Raw genomic sequence first — 19,695 nt, 5'->3', positions numbered from 1 at the left:
CTGCACCGAGATCAGATGCATGGTCTTGGCTTCTCCTAAAAACATGGGTTGATAATGCGTGGTTCTCATATCCAGGTTTAGGCAAGGCCACACTGGAGGGATTTTCCAACAACGATGATGGTCTATGATAAGAGAACTTCACTTTTTGAGTCCCATAGCTCATATCTTCTGTATCATCACCAAGAGAAACAAAATCATCATCCTGAGACTTGGAGTCAGAACCCAAAACTTGCTCCTCAACAAGCTCCACAACTTTATCACATTGAATTTTGAACAAAGAATGAGCCGAAAATCCTTCTGAGTTTTCCAGGTAGAGCTCTCTTTCCTCTTTGAGTCCTTCCAGGTAAAGTTTATGAAGGATAGTCATAAAATGAGGAGGGAGAACTGGACCTACAAGGGTATCAGATGGTCTAACTTTACTGGACCATTTATTGCTCCGGTACGATGGCTTTCGAAAAGGAAACGGCATTACTTGGAGTTGGTCAGGAAGATCCAGGAATTCCAACGGTTCATTGTGGTTCTCAAGATCCTCATTGAAATCTGAGTAGGTGGAGAATGCCAATTGCAACATATTTGTCGGTAAAGCAGCAAAAGTACTCCTTAAAGCAATCTCATGTATGCTGGTTGGCAAATTGACATCTTTCAACACATCAGGAACTGGTAGTGACGATCTAACTCCAGGAAGCCCAAAAGCCTTCAGCCTGTGACATATTTCTTGATGAAAATTAGATGCTGACTTAACAAAATACTTTTTCTGGGCATCTTTGTCCCTCTCTTTCCTATTTTCTGTTCTTTTGACAACATATGCAGCTAGCTTATCTTCTAAATAGGCATTAAGAAAATCAAACTTCAGGTGCTGAAATTTCTTTACCCCTTCATATTCTAAATTATTGCAATTATATAGAAGATTTTCCTCCAAATAAACACTTTTCCTCTTGCGACTTACTTCCGGAAATTTTTCATATTCCCATGCTGCAAGGTAGTGTTGTGCTTCTATCTTACCCGAAGATGTTAACCTTATCATTACAAACCCACCAAAACTATCAGGTGAGGACAACTGTGCAGAAATATCAGGCTCGAGAATGCCAAACCCCAAAATTAACTGTTTCTTCTGCCTCCAGTCAATCCAGACTGGTAGGGATGTTTTAGATAACTCCTCTCTCAGAAGACAACTACCACTGTTACAATCAGATGGTGACAATGAAAGCGCCGAGGGGAGTCCCCAAGCATAATATGAGTTGCAGAACTTCGAAATTTCAGAAGAAACAGATCCTTTTCCATTATCATCAGGGCCATAACAGAAAAGACTGAACTCACCATCCCAAAAAGATCCCAGCAAAATGCAGTAGCCCGACTCTGAAGCCCACTTGTATTTAGTGTCTTCTACATTTACTCGCAACTCTGACAATTTGAAGACGGTCATATATCGTGGATTTCGAAGCCCATGTGACCACCGCAACACCGGCATCAATGGTTTCCGTATATCACAAAGAAGTAGCAGGAATCTCGTAGCCACAGTAAAGGAGAACACATCAGAATTCGCCCTTGCGAGCGCCTGAAAACCATCATTTTTGCCAATAGACAACATTTCAAGCTTCAGCAAACAAGAAACGTTACAATCCCCAGCAGACCTCATATCAACCAAGAATACCTCACTGCAATGAGAAGCAATAACTAACCTAGGATGCCAACTAAACTCACATCCAACCCACTGTGGCCCTTGATAACCATTTTTCTCGTCCAATGCCAACTTGTCATTCAATGACACCTGCATCTTTTTATTGATTACTCTATTATTTCCACTAAACAAGGACATCAGTTTACCTTTTTTACCACAAGAATAGTTTACATCAAACAACAACAAGTCACCATTTTCCAACAAAACTAAGCACTCTTCCTTCAAATGTGGACTCCAACATGCACTCATCACTGCATTACCCTTTAACGTCTTAGGGTTGGCACACCCCAGATAATCCAAACAAATAGAAACCTCATTTTCTTTACAGAGAGTATTAAGTCCAACTCTATACCAATTAACAGAATAATCAGTACAGACCATCAAAAAAGCAACAACAACAGCAACATTCTTACACTTGTTAATGGTACCTACATCTCCAAAAATGTCATGTCCATTCTCATTGCTGCATAAAGCATCAACGGGGTTGACCAGTAACCGTGTGATTCGTTGGCGATTCACATTACCCTCTTTCGCTAGTTGGAACAAACTGTCCTTTTGTGAATGAACACCCAAAATCCCATCTTTTACTGAAAGTAAAGAAAAACCCACATGATCAGAGTTCTCCCCGGTTGGGAAGAACACAACAATCAAATTTTTATCCGGGATTTGAAGCAATTGAAGAGATTTGAAACCATGAAAGTAGGAAGAGTAGTCAGGGAGCTGGGAGCCGAGAAGAGAACAAAAGGAGGAGGCAGAGGAAGGTACAGAACTGTGATTCTGGAGGAACCGGGGGAGGGAGAGCTGAGGATACGGCGGCGGAAGGCGAGGTGAGAGGGAGGACGACTGGAGGAGAGTTGTTGAGGAGTTGGGTTTTGGGTTAAATATTAGAGGGCCAAAGGGAGTATCCGGGTTTTTGTTTGGGATGAGGAGCGGCGCTGAGAAGGTGGAGGATATGGGCCAGAGGGACTTCCACTCCGCCGTGAACTCCATTGGTGGCAGCGGCGGATGTCAAATTTCAGACGTGGCCACGGTGGCGAGCGGGCGATGCGGAATCCAACTCCCGGCGGGACTACGAAGACTCCCTTAAACCACACAAGATTGTTCTCTGCCACCCATCAGCTCCATATTCAGTTAAATGTCAATAAATCAGTACTCCGTGCAGCAAAGAAGAGAAAGTGATACGCGATTGGAAGTAGTATGTGGCGTGGTGGAGTAGTGGTAGGTTTTGTGCAAAGAATTGGCATTGGATGCTGATTGCTGAGGGGGTTTAGGTTTACTTCAATTTGGAGAAAGAGGCGCTAAAGATTGGACTTTCTTGCCTGGTTTTTTATTTTCATCTTACTCATCCAATAAAAAAAAGGCTTTTGTTGTATTTTTTAGTTAATTATTATTTCTCAATCATAATCCTATTTATTAACACATAAATGAAAATTGGAGTTCCTTTAGGACAATGAATTGAATTTAAGAAAAGTAAAGAATTGTTAATTTATTTTTAAAATTTTAATAATTTTTTAAATAGTTATGAGATTGACGTTAATATAGGATATGTCTCTATATACACCTTAAATCAATATATTGCAAGCACTTAGAACAAGCACCTCGTAAATCATCAAAAGAGGCGAAACTTAAATAATAATCCATAATTTAGACCCATAAATCATATTCAAAATTTGAGGGCAGAATTTGGTACAATCAAATTTAACTAGGTTAATAAAATACTTGAAGTATTACAAACTTATCGAACTGCGCCAAAGAGTAAGATGATGGAAATCCCTTCATCCCTAGCTTGTGGATGGAAGGCATTTATACCTATTAAAGATTAAATAAACTTATATAAAGACACTAACTTACTATTTTCAAAAGGTCATAAAGAGATTTGAATTCAACATTTTGTAAGAAAAACGAGCTAAAACACCAGTTATGATGGAGATTACAAAGAAGACTAATGAGATAGTGCAACCCCAACATGAAGAAAAGAACGTTGTGTTTCAGTAATTTGGTACTTTGAAAAAATAAAATTTATAAAAATATAGGTAACGTTAATCCTAAATGGGATTATCCCACTCAAGTTAACTAAATAATAAAAGAAGTAACATGAATGCTGCGCGATCCAAAAGGTAAAGAAGTTACTAGCACAGTAAAAATAAAAATTTCTAATAAAATAAGAATAAGAAATCTTATCTTTTACACACAGTAATTTTATGAGACAAAAACTATACAGAAAGTGGGTAAATTACACTTTCAATTCATATACTTTGGTCAAAATCGATTTTGATTAATATACTTTTTCGAGATATGGTTTTAACCCTAAGTTTTATAATCAAGATTTTGATTTTTAAACTTTTTGATGCACGATTTTAATTCATAATCTTTATAAATTATTATTGGTCTGTCTGTTCCCTCCTTAATATTTTTAAATAATATTGTAATTATTGGACCAAAATCATAATAATATATAAAAATCAGTGACTAAAATTATATTTTGAAATGTTTAAAGATCAAAATCAATTTTGACCCAAAATATAGGCACTAAAAGTGTAATTTACCTCGCAGAAAGTCAAGCAGCTGCTTATGCTATTGCTATCATCATACCCGAAATTGACGAACACAGAAACACGAAACACGAAACACAGCACTGTCATAACATCTGATGCCCAAACTCCACACATATAACATTCTGATTCAGTTGCTCAAGTTTGGTACAAACATCAAGAAGCAATGAACAAGAATCCTCAGACACCGCTCGTCTTCTGTACCATCCTACTCTTATTGAAGTCATTACACGCAAACTCACACTCACACTCGCACACCGTTTGCATAATCGGCAGCGGAATCGGCGGCGCCTCCGTCGCCCATTTCCTACGCCGCTACTCCGACCCGCAGACAATCGGCCAGATCACAATCTTCGAGCGACATGGCGTCGTCGGAGGCCGCATGGCAACCGTCACCATTGCCGGCGAGACTTTCGAGTCCGGCGCCTCCATTCTCCACCCCAAGAACTACCACGCCTTGAATTACACCAAGTATCTCAACCTCCGGGTGAAACAACCCAAGCACGCTGATGATTCTCTCTCTTTGGGTATTTGGGATGGCCATAAGTTCGTTTACAAGACCCTGAATTCGAGTTCCAAGCTGCCTATTGTCCAGCGCTTCGTGGCCATTGCTAATTCGATTGTGATGTTGTTGAGATACGGTGTCTTTTCTCTCTTGCGGATGAGTAGCTTCGTTGAGGTACTCAGCCGATTTTTTGGGTTTCTTGGTTCTTGTGTTATCCATCTTCAGAATATAACAGCTATTGTATGAGTGAAATTTGGCCCTTTCAGCACTTTTTGGAGTAAAATGTTTATGTATTTTGCTCTGTCTCTCTCTTGATATGATGTGAATAATTATAGATGCCGTTCATGAAGTTAATGATGTTCTTCCTGCAGCCGTAAATGCATAATTTCATTGTCGTTTGCTCATGGTTTACGAATTCATACAAATGATTTGCCAATTGTATATGTAACATATGATGTGTGTGGATATATGCAACTCTCATAGGGTGAGCATCTAACCTCCCTGCGGATGTTTAAACTTGTTACTTTGCTGTGGTGATATGCAGTATCCTATGATGATACGATCAGCTCACAGATTTCGTGTTATATGTATGATTGTAGGCAACAGTCAACAAGTTTTTGAGGTATTATGAAGGTTTTGAATCCCGACCTGTGTTTGAGAGTGTGGAGGGGATGCTTAAATGGGCTGGACTATACAATCTGACGACAAGGACGTTAGGAGAGGAATTGGTGAACGTGGGACTGTCTCCTATACTCATCCAAGAGCTTGTCACTGTGAGATATTATTTCTCTCGTATTATACTTGCTATTTCATATTCATTTGCTGTCAATTTGTCATATTTATTGCTTTACTCTGTTTATATTACCTTTTCTTTTCTCTAAAACATTGAAAATTATGAACAATTAGTGGGCACGACCTGAACGTCTTGTGATCTGCTCCTGCTTCTATTTGGCCGTGCCTTTATTTGTGCACGAGTGTACTTCTTATGTATGCACATATCATCATTTTTGCAGCTCTAACTTTGTTTTTTTCTTTTCTATTGACTTTCTTAACATTAATAGCTATTTCTGTTATTATGATCTTAATTCTATCTCGACTAATGTAGCATGTACTCTTCCACAATATGATCACATCTGTTCATAGAATAGCATTGTGGATCCAAATTATTGAGTGGATGATGCATTATTGTTGAATGTTGTTGCTTTACAATGTTCAGGCATATTCAAGCTTCTATAGTATATAACTTTTCAGACTCTTTGCTTTTATGGGATTTGGCAGCACTTTGGGCCTCCTCGTTTGGCACTTCCAACGGTGTAAACAGTATACAAGTGTCATTTTAACAACACTTGCCCAATTTATTATCTTAAAATTAGATCATATAATTCCCAATGTCTAAACATTTCCTTATGGTTTGATACATTTTTCCCTTTATTCTGCTATAACGATTCCTCAAGTAATTGCAATCAAGAAAAGTTTCTGGTGGTTCATCAATGTAAGATGTTCTATTAAAATAATCACTTTTTGTTATTTAATGGCGTGTGATAGAGTGTGTTTAGTATTTATAAGCCAAGGAATTTGCCAAAAATGAACAATAGTTCAGAGCTAAATTTCAAGAAATGAAGACAGATATAAACATGAAGGGCGAAGATCATATTACACCGGCTTAGCAGAGGGATTAGTTGGATTTTCCTCCAGTTGATATTGTTTAATTGTTTGTATATAGGCAAGCATTGTTTTGGGCATGTCTCATTTCTTTCATCCTGAAGAATATGTGGAAAGACTCTTCCATTGATCTAGGGTAACAGGTCACTGAGTTATGCGCAGTGAGTTGCAGGAATTAGTTTCTTTGTGTATTAGTCAAAAGTTATGTAGCTCTTGCTGCATGGGGCCATTGATAGAAAAAGCTGTCTAGTCTATAGAGCATGTCCTTGAGATTGAGAAATGCGTCTTGATTACTATGCAGATGTTTCTGCAGATAACCTGTGATTCCAATGATTGCTTATTCAAGAGCTGAAGTATTAGTAAGCTTCCTTTACTGTGTTTGAAGCTGAAGATCCATCTCTAACAACTAGCAAAGGAACAAAGTAAGATTGTGTTGCATGATATCATTTATATGATGGTTGCTATAACTTTTGATATTTCTAGTGTCACTCTCAATAAGTTATTTAGCGCCCGCATCTTCTTTCAAGTAGAATAATGGAAATACACATTTATACTATATGATGCTTGCATCATTTACTCCAAAGTCCAATTATGGTGACTGAATCTTTATTTTTCTTCTGGTGACTATCGTATGGCCCAATCTGTTGACATGGGGCTACGAGGTGCATGGACTATAAGATGCATGAGACATAGCTAGAAGTTAGCTGTCCTATAGCCCCAACATTCGCTCCCAATAAAAAATGAAATTTCAACAGCATCAAAGTTAATAGCATGATGAAGTTACATAAACTTTTTTGTCTTTGTTTATTACAAGCCTTAGTAGACTTGGGATCCGTTAAACCTCAGAAAACTGAGATAACTAGCTAATGAACACAGAACGAGGGAGTTCAGAAGTAAGATACTTGTTTGATGCTTCCCAACATGTTGACAAAAACTAAGATATTTTGTTTGCCACATCTTGCAGAACTGCTGTCCAATTTTAAAAAATGTGGATAGTTTTCTAAGCAAATAATGGACTCAGTGAGAAGTAACTAAAAGTTGATACTTGGACAGAACATATGGTTTTTCTGCCTATAGATCCACATGTCTTGTCAGATGCATCTTTTAAACTATGCTGAAACATTTCTCCCTTTCAGGTCTAATTTCCAAAAGCAATCCTGGAAAGACCTTGAGCTTCTTTGTATTGCATACTCATACTTTGTCATTTCTTGCTCATTGTTTTACATATTCACCATAAAAATCCCATGCACAAGCTTTGCAATAAAGGAAAGAGGGAGAGAGAGGCAGATTCTTTTAATAGCACTGGTCCTAAAAGAAACTTTTAAAACCTTCCCGCATGCACAAATGATCATCTCTTATTCTCTTTGAATGTCTGATTTGCTCATGCATGAAACTGCTAGGAGCCAGCTATCCGTCAAACAGCAACTGCCTTTAGCTCAAAATATTGACTTTAATTTTCAGATAAATGTTAAAACTTTCGTGCTTGTGCAGGTCATCACAAGAATAAATTATGGTCAGAGTGTTAACATAAGTGGACTTGCTGGTGCAGTTTCCTTGGCTGGATCTGGAGGTGGTTTATGGTCGGTTGAAGGAGGGAATTGGCAGATGGCCGCAGGATTAATCAACCGTTCAGAAGTTGTCTTGCACCTTCATGAAGAAATAGAATCTATCTCTTACCTGGGAGATGTTTATGAGCTGAACTCCACAAAGGGAAAAAGTTACAATTGCCAAGTCGCTGTGGTGGCTACACCCTTGGACGAACTAAATATTCTTTTCAATCCTGCAATATCACTACCTCCAAGAAAATTACAGCATACACATGCAACTTTCGTTAGAGGCCTATTAAATCCTGTGAGTATATTATATATCTTTAACAAATACCTTGTTCTGAGCTGGTCCTCGTGATGTTTCTCGTATTTAAATATTAAGAATTTGTTATGCTCAGGCATACTTTGGTCTGGGTTCATTATCGGATATCCCTGAACTGGTGGGCACCACAGAGACTGCCGATGTACCATTCTCAAGCATCAGCATTCTTAAGGAACATGAGAAAGATATGACCTACAAGATATTCTCACGTGAACCTCTGGCAGACGCCTTACTGGATGTCATCTTCAGGTACTATTCAAATCAGTTTATTTATAATACATTTGCTTAACCGATATGTGGTGTATATAGTCCAATTTTTTCTGTAAACATAGAATATCCCGTGTTGGTTCTCTCTTCCCTTAGGCTCTGTCATTGTTAATTCTTGCTGGTTTTAGTCTCATATGAATTGGATAAGTATTCAACCAGGTTATTGGTTAGACCCACGTCGTTACTAGACAAATTGTTAAGTTGCAATTTCTTTACCAAATTACCGTGCTTTGTCTTACAGCTAGTATAATTTCAAGCTCTCAACGACTTTCGTTGTTTTCTTTTTCTCCTCTTGCTTTTTGCAGTGTGAGAGTGGAGACAATCAAAATCAACTGGGCTGCTTATCCTCATTACCAGGCCCCTGAGACATACGCTCCCTTTATTTTGGATGGTAATCATCTATACTATGTCAATGCTTTTGAGAACGCAGCTAGCACCATGGAAACGAGTGCTGTTGCGGCGGAGAACATAGCAAGGCTGATCCTTTCAAGACTATCCCAGCAAGTATACTACAGCTCGACTAACTTGAAGAGCTTCAGCAGTGATTCTTCCAGATTACATGTAGAATTGTAAGTTGAAATCTTGTTTTTGCTGCCCGTTGAGTTTACCTGCCAACTGAAAGTGTGATGTATCAATGTGGATGCGTACATAAGGTGTGTAATGAGAACTCATGGTCGGAGATATTGTGTCCAAAGAATGTCCAGAATCTGGAAGAGTCACGCTGCATAGATACGAATCTAGATAGACTCCTTGGGATAATTTTGCACAATCGTTTACCCATGAGTCGTGAGGTTTGTATGGTTGCATTTCTGGTATGATTTAGCGTACTTGAGAATCAAACTATTGGCATGCTTCATGTATTTCCAGGTTGTGAAATATGGACAGATTGCGAAGAAAATAATTGTCAACCAAGCTAAACATGGCTTGATCTTTGGCTGAAAAACTTATCAAAGCTGCAAAGGAAAAGAGAGAGAGGAAAAAACTATGAAGAAATAAGACTAGAATAATTTTTGTAGTTTTATCTCTGTAATAGGTTGGTAAAATAAGATTAATATAATTGGGGGTTTCACTTCCACCATTTACAAACAAGGTTAAATACTCCCTTCCTGCATATGTAAAATTATACTTTTCTCAAAAAAAAAAATTGAAATTACATTGACAACTCTTCTAATAATTTTTCATTTACACTTCGCACATTCTCGTTAGAGTTTGGACGAAAAATAGAACAAAAAAAAAAGATACACAAATTTTAATTTTGTTGCTCATTTAATATTTTTATAAATTTTTATACTTATAAAGAGATAAAATAATATATAAATATATATATATATGGAATGAGGTTAATATTAATATATTTTTTCTTTTATAAGTACAAAATTATCATATAAAAATAATTAATGAGGGGTAAAATTGAATATTTATATATCTTTTTGCTAATCTTAGTATTTTTCGTTTAAATAGTGACAAAAGGGTGTTAGGTGCAATGCTGAATTTCTGGAGGAAATGTATGTAATTTTAAAACTTATTTAGAGAAAATATAATTTTATATTTTTAAAAGAGATATATGTGTAATTAAGTCATTTACAAATATCATCAAGTGTTATATTCTATCAACCTAACCTTTGTAAGAGAAAAACATTTATTTCAAAATCCGCCAAAAAAGAGAAACAAGGTTACTGCTGTTTTACAACATCAACTCAACCCGAGTCCAAGAATGTGGTAAATTTTAAAGTAAAATGGAGTTCAGTAAGCATACTATTATTTATTACCTGTCCTTACATTATTTTATTTCGTTGGTAGTATTCCAAGTTTGAAATATTGACGGGTTCAAAGTCAAAGCCGGTGGGCAGCATAATGTCACCTCCCACTCCCACTCCCAGCAGCCCATTTACTTTCCTGCCACCTTCTTCCATTTTCATCGTTTTTTTTGGTTGATCAATTAGCCATTTTCATTAGTTTTATTAATTCGTTACCAACAAATCGTACAGTACAATACAAAAAGAGAGCACATGTCAAATCCCATCATTTAAAAATGAAAATTAATAAAAATAAGAAGAAGATAAAACGAAAAACACTAGCAAAATAATCAATTCAGTACGAATTCTTGCAGTGCTTCATCGTTTGTGCAAGTTAGCAAGAACGTCTGGTGCCATTAATACAACTATCACTTGTATTCTCAGGCGTCAGCGCAAGCACTATTTTACGTATTTCTTTTCTTGATATATGAAAGTCATTTGGATTGGCGGGCCTTAGGCTTGGAGGCTGGACTTTGCTGCAATTTTCTCAGTATTCTCTAACTTTCACCTACCAAGTCAACAGGCCCATCATTCCCAGAATTCTCATCTTAATTGGTGAGTTGTAGTTTTGTCTTTCTTTTGATCGATTCTAGTTTGAGTTTTGGATGATCATCTGAAGTTAAGATTCTTGGGTTTTTGTGAGGAACAGAGGAAAAACATGGGAGCGCTGTGTTCAAAGCAGACTCAAAAACCAAATCCTTATGCGGTCAGAAGCACAGGCCAGGAGAAACAATACCAGCAGAGGCAGCAGGTGCAGAAAGAGATCAGTAAGGTTGTGATGACCGTAGAAGAGTCTGTGGAGAATCATATGGTAGGTAAAGAATCCCCAAGAGTGTCTGTGGAGAAGCAAATGGTAGCTAAAGAATCACCAAGATTGTCGGCCCGGTATGAAAATGCCAGTGATGATGAGTTTTACGATGGGATTCCGCGGTACAACAAGAGTTCATACCAGAAGTCTAGATCATTGAGGGGCACTAAGGTAGGCATATTAGCGTGTGATCCTGTCTTGCTGACACCTTGGTGTCTGGTATGAGGTCCCAGATTGAATTGTTTGCTCTTGTTGTCTCCCTTGTTGGGACACAAGTGGTAATAGTTCCTGTGAAGATTGTATATGTTCTAACCAAGATTTGATTCATAAAAGTTTAGCATTTTGCATGATATTCTTCACTGGAAACTCAAAAGCACCCTCTCCATGTGAAAAAGAATGGAGTTGAAAACTTTATCTGATCACTCATGGGGCAATTATTCTGTCATTTTAGGTGGTTTATATCTTCTGGATCACTTAATGACGGGGGTTGATTAAGTTTAAGAAAGTGTACTGATTTGCAAGTGTAGAAAGCATTTCTCTAGATTATAATTAGTAACAGAAGGTGATATTTTTGTCATTTACAATGGGACTTGGTGCTGATGTCGCTTGTGAGTGGAGAATTGTGTTTTAAATGCTTTGTGCATTGATCTCATAAATGTTAGTTATCCTGTTTCTGTATTACTTGGTTTCTATAACTTTGAGATGACCCCAAATAATTTGCATAATAGCTTTTACATTGTCTGCTGTAACAACTTAGTCTACACAAATAAGACAATTTTTCTGAAGTTTCTTGATGGACTAAGCTTATCTATTAGAACATAGGAGAAGATGTTGAAGTATGGCCTCACAGGGAAGACTATCCATTTAGCATTGTTCTGTGTGATACCTTTCGGGGAAATCTTTGGCAGTGAATACTAATATCTGATAGCCTATGATCATAAAAGGAGATTCATAGACTTTAAGAGGATGGACTGGGAGGAGATGAAGTAGTCCAGAGAACAGGCAAGGGTTGCAAATGAGTAGAAAATGAAAATTTTGATTCTGGGTTTGCTGAAAATAGTAGGAAGGGATAATAAGTATGACATGGAAGAAAAGGAGCAAGTGACTTGAATGTACTTTCTTTTCTTTCTTTTTTCTCTTTCGGGTTTCAATCATATGCAAAATTTAGATATTCCTGGGAGGCATCACGTGTTTTGCTAATTAGTTAGGTTCTTGTAGCTACTTTTACGAGTGAAACTATATATACATTGTTAGACAAGAATGGCCACATGCACATCTCAAAGCACTAGCAACAGATGCTCACACAAAATCAAGATAGAAATTATATGAAAGGGTTTCAGTTGATTGTAGTAAATCAGAACAAATATGACTTGGAGAAAGTCAAAGAGGCTGTTACTTGTGTTGTTGAACATAGAAGAAAACTCTGGAAAATCCAAAATGCTTCCTATCCTTCAATCACTTACAAGAAATTTGAGCTAGTTTCTTCATTTCTTATACTAGGTTATTGTCAGCTAGGATGAAAGTAGCATTTCTGGTTGGTGTCAACTTGATGCATATGAGATGAATGTTTTTTGAATGAGGGTATACACATTCCTGTTAATTCCTGATTCACTAATTCTCCTTGGGTATTATTTAATCTGTCTAAGTATTAGTTTGTAAAATGGACGATAAGGTACTTTTTCCTTTTCTTAGAGATTATTATGAATTAAATAGAATTCAGATCTTTATGGATGCTCCCATTCTTGTAACTTACAGTTATTTCTTCCTCTCCTGGTTAAAGAGTATGTGATCTATACATCAGTATCATCTCATATTTCTGTTGGCAGGTGTAACCTGGTTTTCTCGATATTTTTTACTTTCAGCAGATACACTTTTAGATGCTCTCTTCATTGATTAGATCAAGTTCAGGATAGAACCACATGGATGTTAGTGGGTTCAATGGTGCTGTTTGTGTTGGAACATTTGATTCAACATTTACTCAAGCTAAATAGAACTGTTGAAAGACTAATATATCCTTTTGTTTGCAACAAGGATGTGAGGTTGACTTCAGAGACAACTACATCTAGTTCTGGTGATCTTTGGTAACTTTGACTGGTTATTATGGCATGAATCTTTGGTTGATATTGTTTGAGAGAATCTGAGGTATATACTTTCTTGGTGATTAGTAAAACAATGTTCAGTAGTAACATATTTTAAGAATGAACTTCTCATCTGATAGAATCCTGAGAAAATCATTGTAGGTGATGCATTCTATTACATTCAAATTGTGCCTTTGAGTTCGTCCTACAATTTTGCAAGCAGCATGCTAATCCACTAATTACATTTTTCCATTTCATGTATAGTTCATCCATGTTTCTTGCGGACAACTAAATACAACAGAGGAGAGTTTATTTTAAGAACAATTAGTTTATTGATTTCCTACAGGGTACTGGGTTGAATGTGTAATAATTCAAAGTTATTGCTCAAGCTTTTGAGAATAATTTGAAATTGATGTTGAGAATTTCTCTTGGATGCAAGCATCCAGAAAGTTGTTTGAAGAATACTGGACTAGTAAAATATCATAGCTTCATCCTATTAAGCTTATATTTTCGCAGGTTTCAGAAGTAGGCTCTCTTTTAAGCAGAGCCGGTAGTGCTGGACTTGAAAGGGCAGCAGAAGTTCTGGACACACTTGGGGCTACTGTAACAGGTGGATTTATTTCAGGAGCAACAACCAAAAACAGTGAACTTTCCATTCTAGCATTTGAGGTTGCGAATACAATTGTTAAAGGTTCAAATCTTATGCAATCACTCTCAAAGCGAAGCATAAGACAGTTAAAAGAAGTGGTGCTTCCTGCAGAAGGTGTTCAACAATTAATATCAAAAGACATGGATGAACTTTTAAGGATTGTTGCAGCAGACAAAAGGTTGGTAATCTAGAAATTTGAATAACTTGAATGATGCCAGCCACTGTAGTTCCTCATGATGTTATTGTAATATTTACCCATAAAAGTTGATAACATGATGTTTTTATCATACACAAAGGGAGGAGCTGAAAATCTTTTCAGGAGAAGTAGTCCGCTTTGGGAATCGATGTAAAGATCCTCAGTGGCACAACTTGGACCGCTTCTTTGAGAAGTAACTTACTAAAGCTTTATGTCTTTATCAGTGTTTTCATATTAGAGAGTAGCCTTAATATTTCAATGGCTGGCTCCATCTTATTTCTTCAGACGTAGCAGAGATCGTACCCCTCAGAAGCAATTGAGGGAAACAGCAGAGTCAGTGATGCAGCAACTGATGACTTCAGTTCAACTTACAGCTGTTAGTATTACCTCTCGTTATCATTATGATTTGCGACAGTTTTGCCTCTCAGTCTATTTTAAATCACTGCTCTTTTTCATGATACCTGCTTCTTCTGTTTGCACATCATCATAATTTTGATTTAAGAGGTCAGCTATACTCTTAAGAACTGATGTGACGTACCAGAAGTGGTATCTTGTGTGATCATTTGTCAAAGATCCTTGATTTCTTGTATGCGAAAACCAGGTTGTCAGTCTGTCGGAGTATATATATAAATCAGTAATTTCTTCAATCTAGAAACCTTAAAGAAACGCGTGTTACTATGTAAGCTGCTCGGAGAGCTCCTCTTTTCTCCGAACTAGCACTTGGTGTTGGCTTTCTTCATGTAGATCTAGACCCTATAAATCGTAGTACTAGGACTGATGAGCACATAAAACATAGGATGTCATACATGCTTTACATCTTCAACATAATTACATCGCCTCTAGTTCCATGGAAATGTGTAGTCTTCATGAAGTGCTATTTCCATGTGATGCATTGCCGAAACCACATCATGAACTTCCAAAAGTTATTACTTTTGATATTGTTGCTCTGCTAAGATATTTAAGTATTATCCTAATTTCCCCCTGTAATTCCACGCCTGGTGTTGTGCTCTTTAGGTGGTCGCACCTGTCATTTTCTGACTAAGAACATACTGTCTTATATCTTGCAATTTTCCTCACATGATTTTTATATGTTTTATACACCCTGAAGAAATTAATCAAAACCCTTTGATCGTTATATGCATAATTATTCATGCCTAGTAATATTTTAACTTTTCCCCTTTCCTTTTACATTAACCTCATATCACTGTCTTAAAATTTTACATTTTATGTCATCGACATACGAACCTGGATATTTATTATAATCGTGTACACTAAAAACGGGAATCCCTCTTTAAGAGAATTATAATATCTATGGTCATAATTTCTTGCAACAATTGTTGACTGAATAACATAATCATGCACGTGTGTCATTCTCCTGCGTGGATGCATGTGACTTGAGATAATTGACAACATAAATATGCATGTCTTTTTGTTTATCGCCACAGCAATATGTTGTTGGTTACGGTTACCAGTACATGCATGAATATGCATGATTCTTCTCCATAGCTGCCAAAAGAATTGTAAAATAAGATATTCAACCTTTTGTTTTCTGCAGGAGCTATACCAGGAGCTGCATGTACTGGACAGAGTTGAACAAGATTATCAGCTTAAGCGTCTCGAAGTGCTTAGATTCAATGCTGGCCAAAGAGGTAAGCACTTGATTGTTATGTGTTCTGGTGCATAAATAATCTTCTATATTTCATTCCAGTACATGGTGCATTTTAGATGATATTTCCTGATATAAATCACTGCTTTATAGTCCAACCTAGAAAGCCTTGGGGTTAGTTCTCATCCCTAGCTTAAATTTACCCTGGTTGCTCTGAGCCTCATGGAGAATAATGTTATTTGTTTCCAACAGCGAAGATTCCTCTCTCAGAAGTCAGCTGGAAAAAGAAACATGTCTAGTTATATCTAATTTAAATTGTTCTGACCCTTAGTGTTGGCTGTCCTATATTAATAAAATACCAGATCCAGAGAGTGTCCTTCCCTCACCTCCTGAGAGCTTTGCAATCACAAGCTATCAATTATTTCTGAAACTAAAAGAATCTCTCAGTTCAATTAGTTATGGCTTGATAAAATTCCTGAGCTCATACGGGGATAGATAAGTGATGTATACGTTATCTGGCAAGGTTCTTCCTGCCATTTGTGAAGTATATTTAGCTGACGTTGTTGGTATTAACTTCTTTAAATGGATGAGTAAAGAATGATACACATCCGGTGGCCTAAAAAAGAAGATTGAAAACACCTTTAAAGATGCATATCCATGGCTGTCTGGAAACCATAGTAACTCAGATGGGGCAATATCGAAGAATTTCGCTAACTTAGCATGTGAAGCAGCTTATGGTGCCATCAAATTTCATTCAGGTGTACAATTATATTGAGCTTTAACTTAATCTTATCACACTGCTATGTGTATATTATACTTTGGGTAGTTCATAAGTCTTCTTATCATCAGATTAGTATAGGTCTAGTAGTATCTAGCATTTTCAAGTTTGTCTTATGCTTCTTCCATGTAAAAGATATATCTTTGTATTTATTGGTTTAAGCATTTTACTTAATCTTGTATCTTAACATGGGCCAAAGCTGTGGACTTTCATAATTCATGCGGTTTTTCTTCTTATTTCTAAACATATAATGGCTAAAAATGTATTGTCTTTAGTAGTTTGATTGATGGATCAACATGTTCTATGTTTTATTTCGTTATAGGAGACAGGGACAACAGACTAAATATTTTGGCTGCGGAATTGAAAAGCCAAAGGAAACAAGTCAAAAACTTAAAGAAAAAATCATTGTGGTCCAGAAGTATGGAAGAGGTAGCTTTCTCTTTGCTTATTTTTCTCGAAAATATTGTAAGTTTAATGGACAAGTTATCGCTTGCACCTGGTGTACGCATCATGGATTAAAGTTTCGTTTCTAACACATGTTTCAAGTTAATAAATATTAGAAACTTTCCAGAAATGTCTCGGAAATTCTACACAAAAAATCGTAAACTAAAGAAACATACTTAATAGTCATAAAACGATTTGCCCAGATGGTTATCTAAAACACTCGTCTGAGCAGTAAGAGCTTAAAAAACTATCTTCAAGTAGTTTCAAATTCGTTAATAATAAAATAAAGAGGGTGAAAAGAGCTTTTATTAAGTTCACAAACACATTAAATGTCTGACACTTTTTTCAGCTTTCTAGCACACATTATAGTCTTGGAGGGAAAATACTGTTATGACCAAAGTGCAAATGAATGATCTATGTGTATCTCTAAAAGCTTTCTGATATTTTAATCATAATCTTTGATATTTTAGAATCTATTTAGAAGCGCTAAGTTACAGTGCATATTAGAACTTATTTTTGCTCTTTTACATGGATCATCCCAGGCATGACAATTTTTGTCCTATCTTTCATTCTTTGTATTCTGAATCCTGTAACATGCCATGCTTATCAACAGAAGTTATGGGTTGCTGGTTAATGCACTGTCTTGTGTCATGTTAGCCATTACCTGGTCATTTTTGGTATATGTGATTAATAATAGGAAGAATTAGTCTGCACATGCTTTGCTTTGGTAGTTTTTATCTGAAGTTCTTGTGACCAAGCTTTGACTTAAACAGCACATTTTAAATTTATTTTTTAGGCAAACTTCATTGTTAGGATTTGATTGTTTTAATCTGCTGACGTCATAAACAGTTGTGATGTTTCACTTTTCAAGAATTTTCTTTCAATATAACTAATGATTTAAAAGGGAGTTGAAACTCTAGTTAATCCGAAAACTCAAGTTAAGATATTTATTCTGGATGGTAAAGTATCTAGCTAAACATGGCTGAGTTTCTTTTTGATTTGAGGAATGAAGTAGTATCACCTGCAGTTAGCAAGTTCCATAGTTATACATCTGATAAAGTTCCACTCAGTATGGGTGTGAGTGCAAGGGGACAACCAACAAAAGTTTTAGAACAATGAATTCATCCTGACTAGCATGTCTAGACCACCATGGATATGACATTCAACTTCCACTAACAAATTCTCAGTTCTTACACTATTTGGATGAAATCTTTTCTTATTAATATAACCAAATAACCAAGTATATATAGCTCTAGATCGCATGTTACCACTTGGTATTATCCTTAGTCTCTTTTTGCTTAATAAATTAGGCGTGAATCTTTTTATGAAGACCCGTCTATTGCTTGATAACAGGTTATGGAGAAGCTTGTGGACATTGTGTTGTTTCTAAATCAGGACATAAACATTACCTTTGGCAGTCCAGGTATGACTCAATCTCACAGGAACTTGTATGATTGTATGCTTCAAGGCTGCTGATTTGTTGGATTAGCTAATTGCATAGTTGCCCTTTATATAAATATTTTCTTTCACTTCAATAGCGTTTCATCTATTAAATGGAGCATTCTAGTTCATTGATGCATATTGCAACAATTTTCACTTGGCTGTGAAGATATTGGAGGAATAGAGCACATTAAGTAACTTCCACTGGATTGATCTTTCACATTCTTGTCAATGTGCTGGCCACAGCTTAGGGAATCACATTCCTAGTATTTATGCTCATGTAGTTATCATGTTCACATCGTCTTATTTGATCACCAGCGGAAGGTGACAAGCCAGAAGAACAAATCATCAGGAGTCAGCAAAAGCTGGGGCCAGCCGGACTTGCACTACATTATGCTAATATCATTCTGCAGATTGATGCAATTGTGAGTATATATTTTTGCACTGACTGGCAACGAAACTATTGGTGATTGATAGTACTTCCGTCTTCATAATTTGGTCTTGTGGCTTCTGTCCAAAACTCATCTTGGACAATCAGTATTCTCATATCATGGAATAATTTACAAATTACAATTCCATGCCTTATTATACATGAAGCTTTAGAAATTGGACTCAGATCCATGAATGTTTGGAATAATTGCGTTCAGAACATTATGCTGCATGCATTGAAACTAATTATTTCAACTGCATTTGTGTTTTGTATATCATCAGCATTTCTGTAACATTCTTGTCGTGTTATCAGGTAGCCCGTTCAAGTCCTGTGCCTTCAAGCTCCAGAGATACATTGTATCAGAGCTTGCCGCCAAATGTGAAAGATTCTTTACGATCAAAACTGCAGTCTTTCCATGTTGGGAAGGAGGTATTTTTGTTTTATTTCTTCTATAAGCAGCCAGAAATACATGAACTAGACTGTGAGCAAGAACTGAGACCAGAATATCCATGTTGACAAGAATGTTTCTTGTCGAGTTTATGCTTCTATTCATACTTCCGTGTAATTACTCTCTGGACATCAAGTGCTTGATTTAATTCTTCTATTTTATCACTGTAATCTTCTGTGCAGCTCTCTGTGACTGAAATCAAAGATGAGATGGAAAAGACATTGCATTGGTTTGTTCCTATTGCCACAAACACCGCTAAGTAAGAATCAAATCTTTCAGATAAACAGATTTACAATTTTCACCCAACACTCCTTCTGAGTGTCGTTTGTTGATTGTTTGACAGAGCTCATCATGGCTTTGGTTGGGTTGGAGAGTGGGCAAACACAGGGTGAGTATTGTTGTTCATTGGATCATGGACTAAGTTTTTACTTCTATGAGCACTGTTCGATTTTCCCCTCTTATATAGAACATTCTCTGAATTAGAAGCAA

The 19,695-nt window shown here is 36.6% G+C and overlaps 3 protein-coding genes across 3 annotated transcripts in view; 2 read left to right on the top strand and 1 right to left on the bottom strand.

Annotated features, from left to right (window-relative positions):
* The window catches only part of LOC105178025, a gene marked incomplete in the record, with an annotated part of 7,794 nt that extends 4,793 nt beyond the window's left edge, over nucleotides 1-3,001 (bottom strand). The window contains 1 exon segment of the mRNA XM_020699075.1: nucleotides 1-3,001. Coding sequence (XP_020554734.1) covers nucleotides 1-2,668 — 2,668 coding nt within the window.
* LOC105178024 (farnesylcysteine lyase) lies at nucleotides 4,252-9,476 on the top strand. The gene is made up of 5 exons (XM_011101361.2): nucleotides 4,252-4,909; nucleotides 5,335-5,508; nucleotides 7,889-8,248; nucleotides 8,343-8,515; nucleotides 8,839-9,476. The coding sequence occupies exons 1-5, from the start codon at nucleotides 4,397-4,399 to the stop codon at nucleotides 9,104-9,106; spliced, it is 1,488 nt and encodes a 495-aa protein (XP_011099663.1). The 5' UTR covers nucleotides 4,252-4,396; the 3' UTR covers nucleotides 9,107-9,476.
* LOC105178023 overlaps nucleotides 10,518-19,695 on the top strand; it is a gene marked incomplete in the record, with an annotated part of 9,837 nt that continues 659 nt past the window's right edge. Inside the window, 11 exon segments of the mRNA XM_011101360.2 lie at nucleotides 10,518-10,884; nucleotides 10,979-11,308; nucleotides 13,732-14,042; nucleotides 14,161-14,253; nucleotides 14,346-14,436; nucleotides 15,616-15,709; nucleotides 16,767-16,873; nucleotides 18,242-18,311; nucleotides 18,647-18,753; nucleotides 19,071-19,187; nucleotides 19,389-19,465. Coding sequence (XP_011099662.1) covers nucleotides 10,988-11,308; nucleotides 13,732-14,042; nucleotides 14,161-14,253; nucleotides 14,346-14,436; nucleotides 15,616-15,709; nucleotides 16,767-16,873; nucleotides 18,242-18,311; nucleotides 18,647-18,753; nucleotides 19,071-19,187; nucleotides 19,389-19,465 — 1,388 coding nt within the window.

This window comes from Sesamum indicum, linkage group LG15 (genome assembly GCF_000512975.1).
Source record: "Sesamum indicum cultivar Zhongzhi No. 13 linkage group LG15, S_indicum_v1.0, whole genome shotgun sequence".
In the NCBI taxonomy this organism is placed as follows: Eukaryota; Viridiplantae; Streptophyta; class Magnoliopsida; order Lamiales; family Pedaliaceae; genus Sesamum; species Sesamum indicum.
Note: the sequence above shows the minus strand (reverse complement) of the source record. Positions and strands in the feature narration are given on the sequence as shown.